This window comes from Nematostella vectensis, chromosome 7 (genome assembly GCF_932526225.1).
Source record: "Nematostella vectensis chromosome 7, jaNemVect1.1, whole genome shotgun sequence".
Classification (NCBI taxonomy): Eukaryota; Metazoa; Cnidaria; class Anthozoa; order Actiniaria; family Edwardsiidae; genus Nematostella; species Nematostella vectensis.
Genome location: NC_064040.1, coordinates 15,012,107 through 15,037,588, shown reverse-complemented (window position 1 = coordinate 15,037,588; position 25,482 = coordinate 15,012,107). Strand labels below are relative to the sequence as shown.

The 25,482-nt window shown below is 40.8% G+C and overlaps 1 protein-coding gene across 1 annotated transcript; it reads left to right on the top strand.

Annotated features, from left to right (window-relative positions):
* Positions 1 to 6,943: 6,943 nt before the first annotated feature.
* LOC116618025 lies at positions 6,944 to 10,328 on the top strand. The gene has a single exon (XM_032381283.2). The coding sequence runs from the start codon at positions 6,944 to 6,946 to the stop codon at positions 8,426 to 8,428; it is 1,485 nt and encodes a 494-aa protein (XP_032237174.1). The 3' UTR covers positions 8,429 to 10,328.
* Positions 10,329 to 25,482: the final 15,154 nt, after the last annotated feature.

Genomic DNA, 25,482 nt, shown 5'->3' with positions numbered 1-25,482 from the left:
GTGACGGTTGTCCAAGTCGCCCCACCATCAGGTGAGTACTTGACACTATCGTTCCCATATTTGGGGTTGATGTTATGCCAGCTGTAGGTCATCGATATCTTGTCGACGGCGATCTCGTGTCTGGCGTCGTTAGAAAGCCGTAATGACGGGTTCATTTTGAATAGTGAAATCATCGGGTCGGTTGACGCCACGTGCCTCCCGGTCACGGGATGAGATGTACACAGCTCTCTCTACAATATTTTCCATCTATACAAGATAGTTAGATAAAAGCTCTCCAAGTTGGTCGTTCGAGATAACACCCAATCTCCTTAGCACATGAGCGACTTCGGAGAACTTACCCTTAACCGAGTCGTTACATGCTTGAATCGAACCACCAAGTAAATCCAACCTAGATAGAAGGTCTTTGGGGTCGTTGTAGTACACCACACCTGAACCAATTTTTGAATACTTCTTTGAGGTTCTATGTATTGGGAGCTCACCTAGCTTATTCAACTCGTTGAATTCCATTCTAGAGAGGTCACTGTATTTTTTACTACCATTGAGACGCTTTGTGAGTATATCTATCTTATCGAAGTCGACTCTCATGTCGTACACCTACTGACCGTCCTTACGGGCTATTAGTCTGAGGTGACTGACTTCGCCATCTGAGGTTACTGACTTAGCCCCCTCACCAAAACTCCCTAACCTATCCCTATACCTCTTTATCACATCAATCCTTTTAGTGAAGCCACTTATCACGTCAGCATGTTTCTCCTTAGACTTCTAAGTAACAAAGAGACGCCCCTTCTTCCTCCCCAGATCCTGGTTCAGTTTACTGCTTTTATCCGACATCTTATTAACTGTTGTATCATCACGCATCTGCCTATTCCACACTACACTTGGTAAAGGAAGCCCAGCGTCACTCAGAATCTTTCTTTTATCGTCGGTGAAGCCATTGTCCAAATTCACCATCTTGGACGCAGCAGCCTCGCTTCCATCGGTGATAGCCGGCCTCTCTCGATACACTATTGGTCTACTCATAGAGTCTATATACTTCTCTCTCAGATCGTCTATCTCCTCTATCTGCTTATCCAACTTCTCAACTAAGGGCTTGAACGCCTCTCTTTGACCCTCATACTCATCCTGCTTGATACGTCCTGTTTCCTTAATGGCCTCACGAACGATCCTAACCATCTTCCCAGCTTCAATCTTTGGGATGATATGCCTCTTCAAATTGGAAATGTCCATATACATATACGTTACACAAATTTATCTGAACTATCACAACCTATCTCAAATTATCTACGGTACTTGTATACGAATGGACATCCCAAACTACGACTCTAACACTGGAGCGAACAAAAAGTACAAGCAGCTCTGCAAATTCATGCCTAGCGATAACTTCCGACTTTTGATATCAGGCCCTTCACGGTTGGGAAAGACAAACTGCCTCATCCATATGCTAGTGACACCCCTCATCCACTTTGACAAGATCTACCTGTACGCCTAGAGCAGTCGAAATACCAAGACCTCATCCACACATTTAGCGACATCAGTCACGAAGTGGGTTACAGCGTTATCGAGTGTAGCAGTGACGACGTCATCCCCGTGGGGGAGCTAGACGATGAGACACAAAAAATAATCATTTTCGACGACTTCGTGTGTGAAAAGAACCAGGCATCAATTATCGACTACTTCATTCGAGGTCGGCATAAGAACTTCAGCGTAATATACCTAAGTCAGTCATACTATAAGACATCAAAGGACGTCAGGTTAAATTGTAGTCACTTTTGTGTATACGACTTCCCATCTACAAACGAAAGAGGACTGATCACTCGTGAGCTTTGCGTTAGCAAGGAACAAAACAGTAAATCAGTGAGTAAACCGTACTCATTCTTGTATGTGAGTAAACCAGACAAGAAGTTAGCCAGTAACTTCTACGGTCGAGTTTAGTATAACTTATTACTATATGGTAATAATAAAGCACAAGATTTGAATCTTGGTGTCCAAGGCCCTCGGGGCGAACAAGGGCCGCCAGGTGCGCCTGCTAGGGACGGGGGCTCAGGAAGTAACAAACCCATCGTCGTCGGCCAGGTTGATACAGATGATTGGAGTGTGAGTGGTGCCATCAATATAGGCTTTGACATGACAAAATGTGATCTCGTCATCTTCACTTTCAAATGGGTTAAGTCGATAAGCGCAGTATCAGAGACACGATATGCAACCTGGACGGCAACGATCAAATCAGTCGGTCAAACCCTAGTTACAAGATCAAACTGGAGGTCACATCCACCACAATCCTAGAGATTAGAGAGAACAACCTAAGCCAAGACAATAGACTGATTAAGGTGCAAGGGCTTAAATTCGGCGAGGTTGGTATCCCACTGACAGACCAAAAGATAGAGTACTACGACTACGACACTACCATATCAAGCGGTCAATTTAACCATAAGTTTGACAGTCTAACCGAATGGATCGTTTTGTATGTTCAACTAAGCACGGGCAACTATGGGTCGTTCACCGTGGTACAGCTCCCAAACGTTAGAAACGCGACCTTCGCTACGGAAATCGGTAAGTTCGAACTAAATGACACCGGCTTCAACTTCACACAGACACTATCAAACGTGACAATTAAACTACGAACTTTTGAGGAGTTCACTTTTAAACAAGGCATGCAAGGCCCTAAGGGTGAGCGAGGGCCGCCAGGAGCGTCTGGAGCCCCAGGTGTGAGGGGAGACAGGGTTGACGACAGTTGACTGAGGTTTCAAAGCGCTAAGACCAGCATGACGGCGCTAAATACAGGTGTGGGGAATGGGGAGCTAATGACTTGCAACCCAACGGATCCGACCTTTGGGACGCTCCTCTTCGTCGACACACAGCTTAAGGACTCCTCTGGGGTATGGCACGACTACAGAACTCTTTCAATGGGGTGTCGCTCAAGACTATATACCCAATAATCTACAGCCCGACCAAGAGAATAGCCTTCAAGCTTGAGGCATTAGGGAAAGACGTAATATTCAACATCGTAGAAAAAAGCGTCGTCAGTGCCAACGTCAGAGTGACTGAAGTGTTACCACGCTAGTCTACAGGGGGAAAAGGGTGATAAAGGCGACCAGGGCATACAAGGGGTCAAGGGCGACAAAGGAGACCAGGGCGCACAGGGAGTAAAAGTTATCCACTAACATACGATATATCACCCACCACGCATTGTGGTTTCTAAACAACCAAAGCCTTTGGAGCTCAACATCAAGCAACCTGAAAATAAATAGAGGAGCCTATATATCAGAAGGGCTGTACCCTAAACACCAAGGCTTCTACCTAGTAGACAATGTCCCAAATGGGGCACAAGAAACAATAGCCATCTCTCTACCTATCGATAACACTACCGGACTGACAGCATCTAGAGGCTACACCATTCGAATCGAGTGCTACTGCATAGACCCAAATGTGATGCTTACGATGGGAACCATCAACATCCAAACGGCCGGGTGGGGCTTCCGTGGGGATAGCATTAAGAGAGGCGCCATGAATGGGAAGCCAGGCTACCGATTCACTGAGGCTGTAATCGACACAGGTAACTTCATAGGTACTATCACTTTCACCGTCTCACATAACTCTCCAAGCCCCCAAAAAATCCAAGTGTATGCCTTCGGCATCAAAGGCGAAACAGCGGCGAACTACCAAGTGAGTGAGTCAGTCACTGACGATATAGGAAAAAGTGCCCGTATAGCTTCATACAGGGCGAGGCACATACACAAAGCCCAAATATTACTCGGCAACGATGGTTGGAGAGAGGTAACTGGCTTTTACATCAGCCCAGGATTGCAGAACCACCAAAACATAATCAAACTAACTGCGAACTTAGCCCTATACTGCACGGAGATCATCGGCGTGTCCACCGACTCGAGGTCCTAATTCGTCTGGAAGAGGAGCGTTGGGGGCGCCTCTTACCAATTCATTCGGCAGAACGTTCTAGCGTCTAGTAACCAAGTAGGCGCCTCTTGTTGTGTGATCATGCCGAAAAACCACCTACACACGAGCACTGGTGTAGTATTCGATAACGCTCAGACAATTTCAGCTGTGAGGTACAGGCTTTTTGCATGGGGTGCTAATGGAACCGTCCTACACATTAACACCGAGTCGAGTGCTAACCCAGCGCTTTTCACTTGCAACGTAATGTGTGAGGAGCTATCCGGCGATGTCGAATACATGTACGATAGCCAAAAACAAGAAACGTACATCGAGATTATCTAACCATATAATATAATAGACAACATGTACGAAGCGAGACCACATGAGAGATGTGGCCAAATTTACCCAACCATCCCAACCGAGGAAGACAATGGTAAAAGTTTCAGACTACAACAAATCTGTTCTATTAAGAACTCTATTAGCGCGAACCTCGAACACCACCAAAGAGTTAGGAAAAAGTACGCGACGTCTCGGTCGATTATAAATAAAATAGCTATCAGGTCGGGTTCCCTCTCAGTAGCCCTATCGGCTGGGGCATTGGGGACTGGGTTGACTGGGGTTGGGATCCCTCTGCACCTTAAGGTGTTCTGTCAGGTTTTTGTGCTATTGTTTCAACAGTGACGGCATCAGTCTCTAAGAGAATGTCGAAAAATGTACAGAAACACGCAGATATCGTGAAGCTAGCTGAATCTAAATTGAGTTCAATCGATGACCTTATTAGCAAAGCATTGACCGACAACCAAATATCCTTAGACGAATTCAATCTCATTATCAAAGAGGCTGAAAAATATAATGAAATGTGAGAGTCGATACGGGAAAAGGTATATAAACGATCACCTCAGTTGAGAGAAAAAAAAGCGAGGACCATATCCGCGAACAGATAATGGTAGAAATGAGACAAACTAAACAAAACTTTAGCATAAGGTTTTATTATGATAAGACCCCATATGGGAAGCATATACATATCTTTAGAGAAAGATGGTGATAACTTCTTCTCCGCTTGATGACAAACCTGCTTCCACAACTTCTCATAATACCTCAGTGTCCTAGGACTGATATATTTTATACATTGCCTCATACTCCGCTTTTCATCTTTCAATTGAAACAATTTGTAGAGAATGAACTTTATCTGAATATATCGTCTCCTAGTAAATAACTTATTCATAGCCGTCTCAACTAGTCTGAACCTCCTAAGTAGGTCGTGCCTACTCCCTTCTAAGTCAAAATCAAACAACACATTTTCTAAATGGTTCTTCCGATGGTACACTGACTTCCTACGTATCCTGTACATATTCTCGTAAAAATCAACATACTCGACGGCATAATCGTATCCATGATGAACACCACAATTTCTACACACATTAGCTCCATTGTCATTCACCATATCCTGCCTACCACAGAATGCCTCGAACCTCGCCGATCTTAAGGTTTGTCATTATATGAGTGTGGCTGTCATGGCGGAAGGACGCTCTAGAGATCGCTCCTCTGAAAACGTAATTTCATCTTCTCCAAGTCCATCCAGGACTCGCTCATGGTCAGTATCAGATCTCAGTAGCATGGATTTATCGAGACCAGTGGATTTGTTTGCTTTGTCTTCGCTGAATTTTACCAAAAAATGTGATCAAGTCGCCGAGCTCAAGGGCCTAAAGGATGAGTCAACTATCATCACGAAAGCGCTCGACGGGAAAACATTAGAATCACTCAATATATCAGATCTTAAAACCGAACTGGGAAAGAGAAAGCTTCCGAAATCTGGTTTAAAATCGGTGCTTGTAGAAAGACTTAGGACTCACATCTTAGATTACGAAATCTCCCGCCAAAATTCAAATTACCAACCGCCACAAATAGATCTTGATAGCACTGTTGAAAGTAAAGCCGACGCCGGCAATAAACTGAACCGGAAGAATTAACATCGACCAACTATGTTTCCCTAAAGAAGTTTAACGATCTTGAGCGTGATGTATTGGAACTTAAAGATCTATACAAATCATTTCAGTCCGCTCAAAGGCTTAAAGAGGAAAATGGTTATCTGAGAGAAGAGCTTCGGCTAATAAAGAGTGACATGGATAAGATCAGGGAAGAGAGAGATTCACTAAAATTGGTTGTGTCAATGTTAAGTAAAGATTTGTACAAAAATCATCCTGACAACAAACCCTCGTCACAAGATCAAGTACTTGATTTGAATTGTGATACATTGCCCAGCCAATCAAAAGATGGAGCTTTGGAAACCGAGACAAAAGAGAGCAACCCAGCCGCGGAAAACAAACGCTCCAATCAGAAAAATGCCAACGCAAAACGAAGTCATAAGAAATCTAACAAATCTACGGCCGTAAATGGAGCTAAGCAATCTGGATCAGTACAACAAGAGCACAGAAAGCCCTCTGAGGTAGTCATCGCTGGTGATTCGATGATTAAGTACATTAATGGGTGGAATTTATCCAATGCATCGCAGCGAGTGAATGTCAAGTCCTTTTCTGGAGCCCGGGTTAGTGACATGGCTGACTATATTAAGCCATTGATTCGCAAAAAACCTGAGAGTATTGTACTTCACATCGGAACAAACGATCTCCGAGACTCGGAGCCCCACAATGTCGCTGACGGAGTTGTAGATCTCGCACATCAAATCGAATCTGCTGATATTTCTGTAGCTGTGTCGGGGTTAATAACAAGATCGGATTCTGAGGAGCTTACCGGCCGGGTGAAGGAAACGAATCGTTTACTTCGTTCCTTTTGTAACCAGAACGGTTGGGAATTTGTCCCTAATACCAACATTACATCGGCTCATCTAAATACAAAAGGACTTCACTTGATCAAGTCAGGCACCCAGGTACTCCAGAAAAATTTTAATTCAATGTTAAATAAGTGATTGGGTGAAAGTGTGAGCGCTAATTTGCCGGCTTATTCACTTCTCGACCAGCCTAAATTATTTTCTAAAAATATTTCATCTAACAATGATTATATTCCATCTGGCCCAACAGCTAGAGGCTTCAAAATGGCTTTTTTAAATATTGTCAGTATTCCAAAATATATAGATGAAATTCGGACGTCTAAATTAATGAATTCATTCGATATTTTAGGTTTTAGTGAGACCAGGCTCGATGACACTTATACAGACGATGAATTAAAAATTCATGGATATGATATCTTCAGGAAAGACAGAAATCGCGATGGTGGCGGTGTGTGTGTATATATCCGCAGCTCCATCAATTGTGTTAATAGAAAAGAAATTGTTCCTGAAGATGTCGAAGCTGTCTGTTTGGAAATTCGTAAACCAAACAGTCGGCCTTTCATTGTTAGTGTTGTCTCTCGTCCTGAGTCTCCGATCGAATATTTTAATCGCTTCGAAGAGTTAATAAAGGCAGTAGACGATGAAGACAAAGAGCACGTGATTCTTGGGGATTTAAATTGTTGTTTACTTAAGAAGAAAGTCTTTGATAATAAAACAAAAAAGTTAAAATCAATTTATGAAGCATATCAACTATCCCAGTTGATAAACGAGCCTACGCGTATAACAATTGATTCTAAAAGCCTAATTGATCACTTTGTCACATCGTCTCCTGACAAAATAAACTCATCAGGCGTAATTCACATTGGTCCGAGTGATCATAGTTTGATCTATGGAATAAGAAAGATAAACCCTTATAGGTGTGCGCGAGATAAAGCAAAAACCATTGAAATACGTAATTTTAAACATTTCGATCAACAAAAGTTTGTAAAGGACCTCCTTACTCAGTCGTGGGAACAGATTGTTTTGTGTCATGACACTAATGAGATGTGGGCACATTGGAAAGACCTGTTTCTAAACGTGTTAGACAGGCATGCCCCTGTACAATCTAAAAGAAAAAAAGCATTTAATGTCCCATGGCTGACCAGAGAGATCAAAGATTTAATTAATAACAGAGATAAGTTAAAGCGTAAAGCAATGGTGAGTAAATTACGTAATGACTGGGATGATTTTAAGGCATCCCGAAATAAAGTAAACATTGCCTTGCGCCTAGCCAAATCCAACTATTATCGTAATAAGATTGCAAATCAAAAGAATAATCCCAAAGAGGCTTGGAAAACGATAAATAGTCTACTTGGTCGCACCAAAGAAAATACAACTGTAAATGAACTTAAATTTGACGACCAAAGCCTTTTTTCACAAGAACATATTGCCGAAGCATTTAATGATTATTTTTCTAATGTTGGTCCAAAATTGGCAAGTTCAATGGCAAACCCTAGTAAATCATTTGAGCATTTTATTAAGCCATGTAGTGCTCAAATGTCACGTTTTAAGTTAGTATCCAATACAAAAGTACTAAAGCTTTTGGGTTGCCTTTCTAATGCCAAAGCGACTGGTATTGACAAAATCTCTGGAAAAATACTCAAGTGTGCAGCCCATGCCATTTCTCCATCTCTCACTTACATTTTTAACAACTCTATAATTTCCAACTGTTTTCCAGATGAGTGGAAAATGGCTAGGGTTTTGCCCTAGCTCTAAGACTATTCCCGACAACTATAGACCAATAAGTATATTACCAGTGATTAGCAAACTAATGGAAAAAATAATGTATGAACAGTTATACGATCATTTTACAGCAAACCAAATTTTATCCGAACAACAATTTGGCTTTCGAAGACTACACTCTACTGTTTCTGCTCTCCTTGATAGCACTAATAGCTGGTATATTAACATGGACAGACAAAAGTTTAATTTAGTTGTATTTTTGGATCTAAAAAAAGGCATTTGATACCGTTAATCATGACATTTTGCTTCGAAAACTAGAATTGAATGGTATCACTGGAAATGCCCTTTTATTAATTCAATCTTACTTGTCCAACCGTAAACAGAAATGCCAGCTAAACAGTACAGTGTCCTCTGAAAGTAAGATCACATGTGGCATTCCTCAGGGTTCAATTCTTGGCCCACTTTTCTTCCTCTTATATATTAATGATCTACCAGAGTGTCTATTGCACACTACTCCTAGATTATTTGCTGACGATACAAACTTGACAGCGTCTGGTAGTACTGTAGGGGAAGTTGAGTTGGCCATGAATTCGGACCTTGAGCAAGTGAAAGAATGGCTCTTGGCTAATAAATTAAGTCTCAATGTAGCAAAAACAGAATTCTTATTAATAGGATCCCACCACAGGCTAAGAACCCTTCCTTGCAAACCTTCTATTTCTATTGATAACAAGGAACTAAAACAAGTTCAGCAAAGTAGGGTTCTTGGTGTGGAAATTGACGAACACCTAAATTGGGATCAGCACATTGATTCTCTTGCTAAAAAAGTCAGTTCTGGTATAGGAGCCATGAAACGAATTTCTGAATTTGCTAATCAAAATACATTAGTCTCTATTTATAATGCAATCATCCAACCACACCTTAACTACTGTAGCGAGGTGTGGGATACTCTTGGGCAATGTAACACAATCCGTCTTCAAAAATTGCAAAATAGGGCGGCAAGGGTGATCACAAACAGGTCAAATGACACCCCTGCCACAGAGGCTCTAGCTGAATTGGGCTGGCAAAATTTAGAGACCCAGCGAGCAAAGACAAAAGCCAAACAAATGTTTAAAGTTTTGCATGATATGGCTCCAAACTGTCTCACGGACCTTTTCAGCTTAAAGAAAAATATTACAAATTACAATCTCAGAGGCTCCTCCACCTCGCTACAGCTGCCACTCCCAAAAACTGAATTTATGAAAAAAAGTTTCAGCTATGATGGAGCTAAATTATGGAATTCCCTCCCAGAGGCTAGTCGAGATTGTACAAGTTTATCATCATTTGTCAGAAAATTAGAGGCTCACACTTTTATCTAAACAAATAATTAGTTTAGCGTATTTATAGTATTATATACCCACATAGATCAAGTTTTTTTTTTCTTTCGTTATTTATTTAAATACTTTTACTTATAGTTATATTTCTAATTATTATAGATATATATATATATTTTTTTTCCACACGCCCCTTGTGGAAATCAGCTGTTGTTGACGGGGCAAGCGTGTCTTAAATAAATAAAGTCTATGACATGCATTAGTCATTTAACATACTCGACCTTTGATCAAACCTTTGTTTAGCTATGCTGGGACTGTTTGGCAAACAGCATCAACTAAGGATTGTTTGTCAAGATTTCTAACTCTACAAAAAAGAGCTGCACGTCTAATACTCAACGCTGAACCCAGAGCACCTTCAGTACCGTTGTTTAATAGACTTCAATGGCTGCCTTTCTATCTGGACAATCACATCTCAATGTGTTCTATTCTCTTTAAAAGGCTACAACTGATGGTGCCCGAATATCTAATTGAAACTCTTAAGCTGAACAATACACTTCATAATAGAAATACTCGTTTCTCAGGACTGAATTTTATAACTCCAAAGTATACTAGAAAAACCGAAGGTGGGAAAACGTTTACAGTAAATGCCATCCATAAATGGAACAATTTAGAAGCCAGCATAAAGAAACTGCCTAATATAAGCTCTTTTAAGAACGCTCTCCGTCATAAATATCTTAATGAACAATTACTTTTAAATCATTTTAATATTTCGAATTAACTCATATTTTATTTTTTTTATTTAATCTTTCTCCTTTTGGTCTGGGTGGGAATAGTATTTTTATAATTTGTATTGTAAATAGAGATTTTATATATATATATATATATATTTTATATTGTATTATTTGTATGTATGAGTTTTGAGGGCCACAAGTTTACTAGTGTATTACACTATTAAGTGCCACCCTCTGTAAATAAAGTTATTATTATTATTATTAAAACCACCACCCTCATTGTCCCGGGGACCTCATGGTCCTGAGGGTGGGAGATTCAACCCTAAACAAAACTGAAGTCAGACACCTCTATACCCCTCGGTGTGCAGACTGTACAACTACATGACATTTTTGACAGCAAGCCATTTGAAATGAGCCAATGCCCACGGGTTGTTTTTATGTTTGCTTAATTACCTCAGGGTGGGGACAAAACCAAGAGTCAAAAACTGTTAATTCCACCTTCAGGAGACAGTCTCGTTCGAAAGAACTCTAAACCCGCAGAACAATATGGGTGCTAACAATGGGACTTTGTACTTCTTACAAGGTTGAATAATAAACATGTAATCTGATTTTACGCTGGCCATCACAGGAAAAATTTCTGGTTTTCTAATATTAAAAAAAAAATGGGATTTTTTTATTTTTAATTTGGCTTTTTTGGGGGGGAAATTCCCAAAATTGGGAAAATGATACCAAACCTAATTCTAGAACAATAAAACCACAAAAGAAAATCAATGTTGGGAAAATTCTGTCCCAACGATGGGTTTTTTAATGTGGGCAACAAAATCCCATTAAGGGCCTATGGTACTATCTTTTGAGTCCGTTGCTAGGGAAATTTGTTTGTTTTATAAAATCTTCTGTTTTTTTTTCAAATCTCTTGGGACTCTCAACATAAGTGTTTTAGACACAAATGACAAAAGTGATGACGTCATCCGGCCCTTCCCATGGTCACGTGACCTAGAACGGAAAAACGGGTCGGAGAAGCTACTGTTCAAATCTAACATCATATTTTTTGCAGAAATATATTGTAACATCAGTATTTTCTAAAACTTTACGCATCCGATTTGCTAAACTTTGATACCGCGAGAAATTTTAATGTTCTTTGAAAACCACATATTTTTTTAATAACTTTTTCATTTCTTCCAAAATCAAAAATCCCATGCGCTAAGTTGTTAGAAATTGTAATATCAATGGTTTGAGTGAAAAAAAAATCAAAATTGTTGTAAAATGTTCAAAATTAACGTGTTTTTCTCGCGCGGAAATGGCCGCCATCTTGTTTTTCGCCATCTATTTTTATTCTCTAAAAACAGAAAGAAAATTGCATTTTCTTCTATAAAATGTCGATTAATCTCTTGGGGGAAAAATAAGTTAGAATGGGAGTTTCGAAGAAAATAAAATAATAAAAAAAAAAAGACTCGACCAGGGATTGGATCTGGAACGCTTGCTTGTGAGTCAAAGTGCGAGTAACCACTAGGCCACCGAATCAATATTTAATCAAATGTAACACTTCGTAGCAACTAAATAATACCATAGGCCCTTATATCATCATATTGGGATATTTATGGCACAACTAAATCCCAAAAGTGGGGTATGGATTTGTGTAAATGTGACAACAAAATCTTATTTTGTGACATGAATTGAACAACAAAATCCCTGTTTTGGGATTTGAATGTGAAAACACAATCCCTATTTTGGGATATGAATTGGAAAACAAAATCCCAATTTAGTGACATGAATTGAACAACAAAATCCCAATTTTATGATATGAATGGGACAACAAAATCCCTATTTTGGGATATGAATTGGAAAACAAAATCCCAATTTTGTGACATGATTGAACAAAATCCCAATTTTGGGATTTGAATGGGACAACAAAATCCCTATTTTGGGATATGAATGGGACAACAAAATCCCTATTTTGGGATATGAATGGGACAACAAAATCCCTATTTTGGGATATGAATTGGACAACAAAATCCCTATTTTGGGATATGAATGGGACAACAAAATCCCTATTTTGGGATATGAATTGGACAACAAAATCCCTATTTTGGGATATGAATGGGACAACAAAATCCCAATTTTGGGATATGAATGGGACAACAAAATCCATATTTTGGGATATGAATGGAACAACAAAATCCCTATTTTGGGATATGAATTAGACAACAAAATCCCTATTTTGGGATGTGAATTAGACAACAAAATCCCTATTTTGGGATGTGAATTGGACAACAAAATCCCTATTTTGCGATATGAATGGGACAACAAAATCCCTATTTTGGGATGTGAATTGGACAACAAAATCCCTATTTTGGGATGTGAATTGGACAACAAAATCCCAATTTTGGGATATGAATGGGACAACGAAATCCTTATTTTGGGATATGAATGGAACAACAAAATCCCTATTTTGGGATATGAATGGGACAACAAAATCCCTATTTTGGGATATGAATTGGACAACAAATCACAATTTTGTCTGTTTTTCTTTTACAAACGGACAAGTATTCCCAGTAATACTAAAACAGAATACTCTGACCATTTTTTAGCTTATTTACATCAATAGTTCTTTCTTAAAAGAAGTCTATACCTTCCCAGAAAAAAAGCTAATCTCTAGCTGCATAAAGATAATCAAAGGGCTCTGTGAGCCAACTCGTGAATGTAAATTTGTTTTTCTAGTTATTTTCTTGTGTGCAAAAAAAATTATATACAGGATGAATTTTGAACAAAGGATGAACACATCCAAGATGCTGGGAGTACATAACAATGTCCTTTCTTTTCGATGTGATGAAACACCAAGAACAGTTTGATTATTTATTATTATCATAAAAAGTAAAGAAAAAAAGAAAAAAAATTAGACGTCACAAGTAGGGATCGACCTTCCGGTCTCTGACGTCTTAGACAAGCGACAGAACCACTATACCACTGAGGCATTGCCGAAGTAACCTCTGAGTAAAATTAGTTTTTATCCTAATTGGTATCTCACCGTTCGAACTGCTTTTGCTAGCATGTCAAATTTCACCCTATTCTCTCCGGAAACATAAGTTAAATACCCGACATAATTAATCAAGCTACAGTCATATGTATTTTAAGCATGTCAACATTCTAGAAATTCGCAAAATCGTTATTGATCGTTTCTTGATGAATAATCGTGTTTGAACGAGTTTTGTTTGATAATTAGCACTTAATTTATAAAAAAAATTATGGAAAAAACAACTTATGAAAGTCCATACTATTTTTTTTACCTGCAAACAGAGGCTTTCTTTTATTACCCTGCAAAGAAAGGCCCTGCTAACAGAGGCTTTTCCCTTGTGTTTCTCTGACTTTAAAAGTCGTAGCTTTGGCTATCCGCTCTTTCAGCACAAAATCACTCTTTCAGCAAAAATTCAAACAAATAATGCGAAAACCCAGAGATGCGAATCTTCAAGTACTAGAAGAAGGAGCATTAAAAGCTTTGCTAGCATTTTACTTGTTTTGTAAACTAACAACTTGAATTGGACTGAACCGTAGAAGATCGATTGACGTCAGTGACGAAGGCGCATGCGCACGCTCAACCCACATCGAAGACTTTTCTGTAAAAACTAGCTTATATATACTTTATGGCTATATCACGTAATGACCGTAACGGTCACAGGTCGATGACAAGGCTCTTTTATAGTATTCTATCCCATCTGCCCTCCTGCTTACGGACCCAGGGTGAGTTATGGGTGAACGCGAGTCCTGGTCGACCCCATGGTCACCTAAATCTGAATGCCCTGTGAACAACCCTATACACCCATAACTAAATCCCCCTACCCAAAACTAACAAATTCATGAGAATAACCAGAATTACTTGAAAGCTGGAAAGAACCCTGAAAGATTATTAAACTCCCGAAACTGAGCTCCAAGAAGTAGAGCAGGGACACCCTCTCCACTGTCCACGGTACTAGACGCCAGAGTTTGTGCTGCGTCAGTATCAGGAGCAGCTCCCATAACTTTCTCCACCTGGGTGTAATGGTCGACCATCGAGGTTGATTTCCAACCAATATGATGGGCAACATCTTCTTTTGAAGCGCCGAGCATCCTAAGAAGAATGGCCGTTCCACCTCTAAACCCGTGTACGCTCTCGCCTTCGTTTATACCTAACTCGTCCAAGTATGTGGTCAACCTTGACTGCGCAGCCGAAGCCAAGAAAGGGGTATCTGCCACACCTTTACTGTTTTTTTGTAGTGCAGCGGAACAGGAAACCATCAGCAAGGGTGATTTTTAACGCTTCACACACCTCCGTATAAAAGAAAAGGTTCCGCAGATTGCTGCGTTTTTGCACCGTCTAAGAGGAATGGGACGGGAATCGCCACTTCTTAATGACTTCCCTATGCGCTGTAAAATAAAAAGACTTTTACCATAGGGATTTTTTTAAAATGTCTACAGTTTTTGTTCTACCGAGGTCAGAGGCTCTATTACCAGAGAAGAACTCTAACGTGAAAAACGAGAGGTCGCGGGCCCATATGTATTGTTCAACCGCCGAAGCGCCAGGATTTTGCAGTAGGATACGAAGATGAGCGATTGTCCTTACAAATTTGTCAAAAAATATGGGAATGGCTTGTTTGGGGTTGACACTTGCTTGCGCCTGTTCGTTTTGGATAGATTCCAAATATGCCTTAACTGACATATGGGTGGTCGGATTTCCCCAACCTAGGCGATCATCCCATTGTCCGGACCGGCCTGCCGCGTTAAAAATTGCTCGTAGTTTCCCTATAAGTAAGTCGACAGTACCTGAGGCGAGACGGGTGGGACAGTCTCATGATGTTCTGCCTGATAACCCCACAAACTCACATTGTTGTAGGTCTACCTTAGTCCTTCCCTTAAAGTCTTTCCATACAAGAAATCTGACAATGTCTCCAGGTGCGCAAGAAACAACAGATTTAGGAATATCCAAAGAAGAAAGGAAACTCAGGAGTTCCTTCTCCAACTGGGTCTTTTGTTTTGCGTAGGGAGTACCCGCAGCCACCTGATGAAGTCTGGAAATTCTAGAATCGATAGCTTGGAGGTCAAGCTCGATACGGGGATGGGATTGTAAGGGGATGGATGATTTTTTAAAGCCACATTGTTGACAAAAAACTGCACAATCATCATTTGGATAATAACACATCGGACAAGCTATCGCCGGACACCAAATTCGAAGGATTGTCTGAAATAAAAACGAAAGGGAACGCAGTATTACACTCCATATCGAACAATCCATGTAATGGTGTTTATTATTTTTATTTTGTTAAAAGGTCAAAACTGAAGAACATTTTAACCAAAATTTTACCTGAGAGCCAGGCTAGACTAGCCACAAGGAACCCGAGAGACTTGCCCCACTCCCACTCCCAAAACAAGATTAATTGATATGTTTTATTCATCTTCTACATTATTGTACCCTGGTTTCTTTAAAGAAAAATATCTGAACGATAGTGGCTTAATGTATTTTTATATTTCAAATATGTTCGCCCTTAACCCCAAGACGAGCGGCGAAATGTGATCCACTTGTCACCAAAGGCCACCAGAACTTGCGTGGAAACACGTCTGAGACAACCAACGTGAAGGGGCATCTGCGGGACCCGAGAAGAATGCGTAGGACTGGGCCAACCATGGCGGGAACACATAGGCATTTTCGGAGGTAGAGAGAGTCTGTGAGAAGAGGTTCACACCCGCAGAGTTAAGGGTGGGCCAGGGCGTGAAGTGCTTAAGGGGTTCACCCTAAGCGTCATGTTGGACATTGGAGTCTAGAGACATCAAATCGACGGTATGTGGGCCCCAGCGGGTCTCAAGTTGTTTCCAAGCTGGGGAGGCTAACATGCAGTCACTCTGAGACAAGGATCTAGATGGGGCGTCGGCCAAGTTCTCCTTGGAGGGCACATAGGTAATTGTCAAAGCGACATTAAGTTCGAGTGCCACTTCGAAAATAGCCTTGATGGCTACTGTGAGGGGCTTACTTTTCCCACCCTGGTTTTTCCATGATTGCACAACTTGTAGATTGTCCGATTAAGCATCTACACGGGAGTTGCGAAGCGACGACCCAGCTGATAGAAGAGTGAGACGAAGCGCGGTAGCCTCCTTAATTCCAATGTGTGCAGCTGAACACTGAGGCTCCCAGTAGTCTCGCATGACTAGCGGGACATCAGATCTAATGATGCCCCCCCCCCCCAACCAAAGTTAGAAGCGTCAGAAAATAGCTTGATCACTCGGTGACGTTCGTCAAACCAAGGTAAAAATCCAGTCTTCAAGGAATCTCCAGTATAAGATTTCCTTACGCAGTTCTCTTATTATCTTAATACTGCAATGTGGATTCTTACCGGCAGTGCTAATTGCGCGGTACATTGCGCGGGAATAAAGCCGGGCCGCCAGTACTGCAATCGCAAATTATGTGGTCTTGCCAGCAAATCGCTGGAGACTACGCAGATTAACCTCATCTTTTTCAAGTATCGCCTCTCTTAGAACTTTAAACTTCTGTTTTTTGTCTTCCGGCAAGATAAAGGCCATGCGCTTCGAATCACATAAATAACCCAAGAATCGGACAGACTGCGTGGGCACAAGGGTTGACTTGTTTAGTGCTTATGTGTAGCCAAGAGACGTAAGGGCCGAAATTGCTATATACGCTGCGGCTTGTGCCCTCTCCAAGTCCGACCAGCTACATGTATAGGGAACCGTTAGCTGACCCATGTGACGGTCGTCTATGTATTGACTACACGGGACTCCAAGAGAACGGATATGATTGGTCGCGAGCAGACCGGTGGAGTGGTAAATATAGGCGCTCGCCTTCCATCCAAAAGGAAGGGTGGTATAGACAAAATAGCACCCCTCCCACTCTAGTCCGAACAACGTTCTTCTCCCTTGGGTCAAATTGATGTGGTCGTATCCACTTTTGTCATCACACACTATTTGGTAATGGTTTGGGCCAATGTAGCGCGGGAGATCCGCTAAATAATCTAACGAAAACGGTAGGTCACGAACCCACAGGTTGAGGAAACGTTCATCATGGCACATCCTGGGTTTTGTGGGCTCAATCGTGATAGGCATGACTAGATAAGGTGGTTGAACCGCACCCACAGCTCCCCAATATGCTAGCGAACCATTAGCAACGCGCTCCAGGATAGTATTGGTAACAAAGTCCTTAAAAGCGCGACACGAGGGACTATTAGGACACGCCATAGAAGGTGGATGGGCGGAGTCGTACATTTTACCCGCAAATGATCCCTTAAAATGTCTGAAAAAAGACCAAGCATCGATACCATGACGGATAAAGGACAAAATCTCCGTATCCTCCCCGTCTGGAGTAATGCTGCACCATTGGTCAAGATGATCGTGGAGACCCCCGGGAATAAACGCAGAGGGGTCACGCAAAATTGCCAACTCCGGAACTAAGGCTTTTGCAACAATTGTGGGAGCCGGACTAGCACCAGCCATTCCGGTGGGCTGACCCTTCCAGTTGCACCATTTAACCTCACACTTAACGCCTTGGTCCAGAATCCGCTGACGGAAGTCGAATACTTTACGACGCTTAAGAGCGGATGGACCCTAGGGATACAAGGTAACGTAATATAAAACTAAGGAACTGGAAGCTAAAGGGCAGAGGCCACCGAAATGCTAGTGCCAGGTAACCCGAAGGCATAAAGGCATAAGACGCCCGTACCATGGCAACAAACAAAACGGCTAGGATAGGGGAGGGGACAGAGAGGGGTAAGGGTGATGGGTGAGGAGGGAGGGGGGATTGCGAAAGACAATCTAAACTACTATGATTAAAATTGAATGCGAATTCCAACTAGAAAAACTTTAATAGAATGTTATTCTAATGTTAGAATCGTTTTTGGTTACAAAACCTCTGGTAGTGCCCGGGTTGGCCACAAGAGAAGCACCTTACTGCAGCGCCTCTCCTCCCAGCGAAGCCCTGTCTATAGGAGGGCTGGTTCTGCCCCCTACGCTGATACGGGGTGGGGAAGGTGGCACTTCGGTGCCCTGGCCGGCTTGACCTAGTCATCTTTGTTATGGAAGCAGCAACGGTACTTTCTTCTTTTGTACCCAACAATCTTGTGAGGATTTCCCCCAGATCTAGATTATACATAAGGGGTCGACACTACCTCAAAACTTCATATTCAGCTGCCTTCGGATCTGCATTAACACGGGCATTGTCGCAATTCGTCGTAAATCGTTGCAATGCATTAATCATCATAGCCGGGTCACGCAGACGTCTAGGGGCAGACTCAAGTTGACGCACTAAAGCTAATGAAGCTACAAAGCTACTGATAGGGGTCGATTTTGTTGCCTTTAATGTTTCTAATTCCTCTTTAAGGTTTTTCAACTGGGCAGCCATCTATACACACAAAAATAGCAATATGAGATTGAAGCAACGACTGAAAGGGGGTAAGAGCAATACAACAAAACACAAGACAATGTGACATAACAATATGCCACGACACAGAAAGACCGTGCTGGATTTGAAATCCTGCGTTGCTGCCGACCCAACTGATATAATACAACAGAGGACGAGATACTGTACGACAGCAAACGCCACAAGACAAATGGTACCTGACAAAAACAGACAAGCTACTGACAAAAAATACAAAGTGCGACACGACCGGAAGATACTGAGAAAAATGTGACACGACAAGACGACATGACGCAACAAAGTGAACCTACAATGACAATGCGCAACACACTAAAACATAAGTGAAACGAAATACAAGTGTAAAATACAGGTACAAAAATAAAAGTGTAAACCTAGTCCCCAATACTAAGGCAACAAAATATATATATATTGGTCCACAAACGCGAAATTTTGTATGTAAATTATTTATAGATATGAAGAGCCCAAACAAGATTTCTAGTCCGGTCCACAAACACGGAACGTTCGTGAGAGGAATGTTTACACAATTAATATGTAAAGCCTAGTCCCCAATACTCGGGCAACAAATAGTATAATAAGTCTGGTCCCAAAACACAGACAACAAGATTTCTAGTCAAGTTCGTAATCACGGAAAACGTGAAAGAAATGTTTACTTAATTAATTAACATGATAAGCCATGGTCCCCAATACTAGGCGACAAAATTTTTTTGTAAAGTTCGCATACGCGGAACGTTCTTGTTCATTTTTAACAAAACGAACATGAAAGAAATGTTAACATCATAAACGTGAAAAGCCTGGTACCCAATACTCAGGCAACAAATAGTATAATAAATCTGGTCCCCAATACTCAGACAACAAAATTTCTAGTAAAGTTCGCAAATGCGGAACATTCTTGTGCATTTTAAACAAAACGAACAGAAAGAAATGTTAACATCATAAACATGAAAAGCCTGGTCCCCAATACTCAGGCAACAAATAGTTTAATAAGTCTGGTCCCCAATACTCAGACAACAAAATTTCTAGTAAAATTCGCAAATGCGGAACATTCTTGTACATTTTAAACAAAACGAACAGAAAGAAATGTTAACATCATAAACATGAAAAGCCTGGTCCCCAATTTTCAGGCAACAAATAGTTTAATAAGTCTGGTCCCCAATACTCAGGCAACAAAATTTCTAGTAAAATTCGCAAATGCGGAACATTCTTGTACATTTTAAACAAAACGAACAGAAAGAAATGTTAACATCATAAACATGAAAAGCCTGGTCCCCAATACTCAGGCAACAAATAGTTTAATAAGTCTGGTCCTCAATACTCAGACAACAGTATTTCTAGTAAAGTTCGCAACCGCGGGACATTCGATTACATTTTGAACAGAGGGACACGTGAAAAGAATGTACACGAGGGAAGAAACGTAAGAGATGCGTATACAAATACCAAACTACAGCCAAAATAGCAAACAATTTTATACAAAATCATGGGTGCCTAAGAAAGCCAAACTCAAAATAGGACAGAGGGAGGGAAACAAAACGCGAAACGAAAGCAGGGGTAAATCAACAACAATAACACAAGGCACAGCACAAGCGACAACTAAACGACCGATTGTGGGCGGCGAATGGACGCCTAAACACACCATAAAGACGGTTAAAATAGGTCCGGCGGATAGCGGAGAATGATAAACTGTAAAGGTCCGACTAGGAAAGGGCTATAGTAAAAGAAAAGCCATAAAGACAATAAGCTAGAAAACTAAACCAACCTTTTCGGGGCCATTTTGTGCAGGCATTTGAGGACCTTGGGCTTGCGCCTGAATAGCGTTCTCTTGAGGCGGGACGACTTGCGCGACCGGAGCTACAGGCTCCTCTTCAGCAAGACGAATTACAATCGGCGCTGCGGGAACTTGGTTGTTGGCAGCCATCTCGAGTAGCAGAGCAGAGCTTACCGAGAATAGGGTTCTCACGGACTGAGTCAAGATCCATTGTTCATTCAGTTTAAATAGGGGCCGTTACGCACGAGGGCACATGGAATAGTACTAAGCTTTAACCGGAAGTTGGTCACCGGAAGTTTACAGGAAGATCTAAAAATTGCTGTGTTGCGAAAGCACAGAAAGACCACAAAAAATTTACGGATGATCGATCCAACGATCTGACGATCGAGGGACGACACCGCTGCAGAACGTAGTGCGCACGCGCAGCCTCTTATTTCCGGCGGGAAATTGTCGGGCGCCCGCCCCTATTAAAATTGTTTAGCAAAACAAAACAAACCAGTTTCCGGCCGCGAAATTAAAAAAAAAATAAGAAGTACAGAAAAAAATAAGCCTGAAAAGTTTACATCACCAAGATATTGAAATTTTTTATCTCTGAAATTTTGCACCACCTACTTTACGGCCTGCACCAAAGGCGAAAATAATGGATAAGCATAGGATGTCGTACCGACAGACCTACGTGGTCGCCATTATAGTTGTTTTGGTTGTAGCCTCGCTGGGTTTCGTTCATGCAAACGACGGTGCACAACACTGTATGATGAGTTGCAAAACTAGAAACGGGAAAGGATGCATTGGTCGACTTTACCAGCTTTCCGAGGAGCTTAGTCGTGTCGCTAAGTTGCCGGTAGGTTCGCATGTTTGCCGGCGACATTGGGATACGTTACGAAGAAGCAATTTGCGCTGCTCATGTCCCATGCACGATAAATAACAGCCTTCACTCATGTCTGAACAAGCAACCTATTCCAAGTCGTTTTCATCCGGTATTTGACGAGATTGGGCTAACAGTGGCAGGATACCAGCCTGGTACTCGGTGGTGTTACCGGTGCAAGTTGCTCGCCTATAAGAAATTTGAAAGCCGTCCTCAAACAAGTAGAAAACCAGTCGAGGTAAGTGTGTATTTTTATTCGGGAAAACAACCACTCCTCTGCAGTGCCTCTTCGCTGTAAATTGCTATGTATTTGTTCCTGTATTTTCAATCTGTTTAACAAAATATAAAAACGAGTACATAGAAAAGGCTTGAACATTCTTTCGTTCTTTTTATTAGGAAAAAGCAAATAGTAGTACATCCGCCATCGGCACAGAACAACAACTACAAAAGGTTTGTTTATTTGTACATTCTGAAGAAACACACAAATTATCTATAAAATTCAGTTCGCCTTTCTTTTTGTTTTTGTGGGAAAAAAATACTTTATCAATTATTGAGAAGTAGTAGTGCAAACAATATTTTTGCATTTGTTGAAAAAGAAATATTTTTTTTACAATTTGTAAAAATTCTGACAAATAAGCTTTTTGACAAGTTTTTCTCCACAAAGCCAATTCATATAAAATTATTAATTTTCTATGAGAGAATGAAAGGAATTCCTTAATTTAGAATATGTGGAATAGAATAAGACAAGAAACATTTTATTATTGAGGAGCTAGGGTGGGCTGGGATATTTAAGGCAATTTTTCAGAAATATCTTTGGACCCTCCCCTAATATCTAATAGAAAACCTTTGACTCCCCCTTAACAATAATTTAGAAAACAGGTATGACCCCTCCCCATTTGACCCACCCACAACAGAAAACCTGCACCCCAAAAGATGATACATTTTGCTAATTATTGTTATTTATTTTAGATAGTTTGTTTATTCTTATTTTGTTTTCCATTTTGACTGTTTTGTAAATTTCAGATATTTCAGTTTACGGGATCCCCTATTCTACACCTCCATGAAAGTATGCAAGATATATCTATTTCAGCACCTACCATATCCCAACTGGATCAAACAAAGCAACAATTTGGGAGGCTGTTTTCAAGACTTGAAGCTCTAGCAGACATATGTGATATTCATCTCCTGGAAACATGGAAAGAGCTGCAAACTCCCCTAGGTACCATCAAAATTGCCCCAAATGGCAACGTGTTAATGGATAGTAAAGTATGGGACCAAATAAAGACAACAATCAAAGAATTTGACGAATTGGATGAAGGTACAGCTGTATGATCAAATATATCTGCATGCTCTAATATTTATAATGGCTTTATCGATCAGCACCGATGTGGCTGATCAGTGTTCAACCCCAGTGATGGATCAAGCCCAACTAAAACTGCGGATAATTTATTCAATAATTGCTATCAACAGGTAATTCACTGGGTCAACTAGTGCAACAATTTCAGATGGCTCTAACTATTATGCCCTGAGTAGTGAAGCTCCATTATATGAGCCAGCAGCAATGAAAGCGTTCACACAAAAACACTCTCCAGGTCTGTTTGAAATGCTTTTAAGTTCAATAACAAGGGAGGACTCCAAACTCTCAGATGAACATCAAGCTGTACAGGAGCAAAGAACTGTTGTTCTCCTTCACACACTGGCATATTTCAGGTACCCTAAATGCTCCATTAAGACCCACCTCCCTAACCTCCAATTACTTTCCTTTCTAAAAACCCTCTAGAGGGTTGAAAAAATTAGTAGTACCAGCACCCGGGGACTGGCCAACTTGGTTTTATCAAAAGAAACTCATTGCTCAAGAAGTCAATGCAGATGCCAGTTTCCTATCAGTCATCCCAGAGCAGGGCCTATTTCATGTTTTCCTAAATCTACAAGAAGATGTTGTAACAATTTATGACTTCTTATTTAAAAAAGTTTACAAAGAGACATTTGGATCTGACTTACCCAACAAGCCAAAGCCTTTTCGCGTCAGCCTGGTAATAACTGCTGTTTTTCTGGCATGGGGCAAATTACGTGATAAAGTTCTCCTAAAATTCAAGCTCTGCAAGTACATAGAGTATGCTTCCATTCTGTTTCTTTTAGATGAGGTGGTTCCCATATCATTCTTCCACTATCCTGTTACATTCAGGTCTGGAGACATGGAATCATATATAACAATGATGTTAGAGTTATCTCTACTGTTTATAATCTGGAAAAGGCATCATTATGACAGATCAACACTCTCGATGCTTAGTGACTTTTCTTTTCACAAACAACATTTTTCACAGTACGATGAACTTAAAAAGAAATGGATGGCTCTAATAACAGAAAAGTTGAAATCTGGCATAGTGTGCTACGCAGCTTCATTTCAAGTTATAACAGTGCTACTCAAATTAGGGACAAAGCCCTGTCATTTGCTGCATCAAAGACAGAACAGCTCTTTCATAACTATTTAACAACACCATACAGTAGAGGTTATTCTGAAAAATACCTAAGTTTGGTGACTGGTACAGCTGCTGATGCATTACTGAAAATCATCAAGCAAGTTGGTGAAAATCTGGGAAAAGCAAAGCAGGTATAGTAGACATCTATCCATCCATAAGTAATTTTTTATTACCTTGGTGCAGTGCAGTGCCTGAACAATGTTTTTTATGCAGGGAAGTAATAATAATGATTAGTCGAGCACTTGATCATAGCCTCAACTTATTTTCTTTTTCATGACTAACAATTGTGTCTATTCTTTTACATTTAAGGTTCCACAAGAAACAAATGCAAGAGGGCAGCCTAAAGGAGACATGAAATTTGTTCTTCCTACCTTTGACACCACCATTACTTCAAAAGCAATGCCCCTTGGCTACTCATTTGTAAAAGAAGACCCTTCCACAATACCTGATCCTAAATTAATCTGTGACTACAAAAACTGCACGCAATTATCAACAACCAATGTCAATCGCCTTAACTGTTTTGTTGAAACCAACAGCAAAATCTACTAGAACCCCACAAAGCAATCAAGAACCTGGTAGTAATGATGAGAATGACAGCATTAATGTCAAAAGAAATTGTGACCCTGAATACTATGACTCTGCACAATGGGAATCCCACATTGACAGCGAGTTAAATTCATTTGTTGTTGCACAACCACAACTGCGACACAATGTTCCCAATCACCAGGCTGCATCTTCACAGGCAATTGACATCCAAGTTATCACTCATCCAGTTGGTTCATCTACATTTTGGTTCTTTCCTCCTTACATATCTCAGTCAACTCTACTTGGAAGAAATGGATCTAATGCATGTACTTTTATCTCACTAATTTTGGCCCATTCATATATCACTTCTGCAAACCGAACCAGTATACAGCTCAGCCGTGGTCCTCCCATAAACCCTCATTGGCTTTCAATGATGTTATCTGCAATTGTTCGTGGCAACAGCATATATGACACTGTGACAAATGGTTGCGGGTCTCCATTCTTTAGTGTTGTTGAGGCAAAACCACATCTAGATTCAGTCATTGGGACTGTTTCTCTTGAAGACACCCTCGATCTGTCAATTACATCAGGTAATCCACAGGTTTCTCAAAGTTTACTTGCATTTTATCTGCAAAGGCTTGATCGCGAACAGAACTTAGCAGCAATAGTCATAGCTAATGGAATGACAATATCTCTCGTCGGACACGATTCAAAGATCTATGTTCTAGATAGCCATCTACACTATGCACACGGCCATAACTTTGGAGCGATGATCGGAATGAGTCCCAAGGCTGACTTGGAAGAATTCCTCAGGAATATAAAGAAACTAATCTCGCCCACATTTGATGTTTGCTCCCTGACATTTGTCTCGTTTTCACGGCAGCAGTAGAACTTTTGAGTTTCGCGTGCCAGCAAATCCCACAAACGCCGTCAAACTTGAGGATTTTACCCTCGATCCAGCAAAAAATCTTCCTGGAACCTTAACACGAGTACATTTTCTT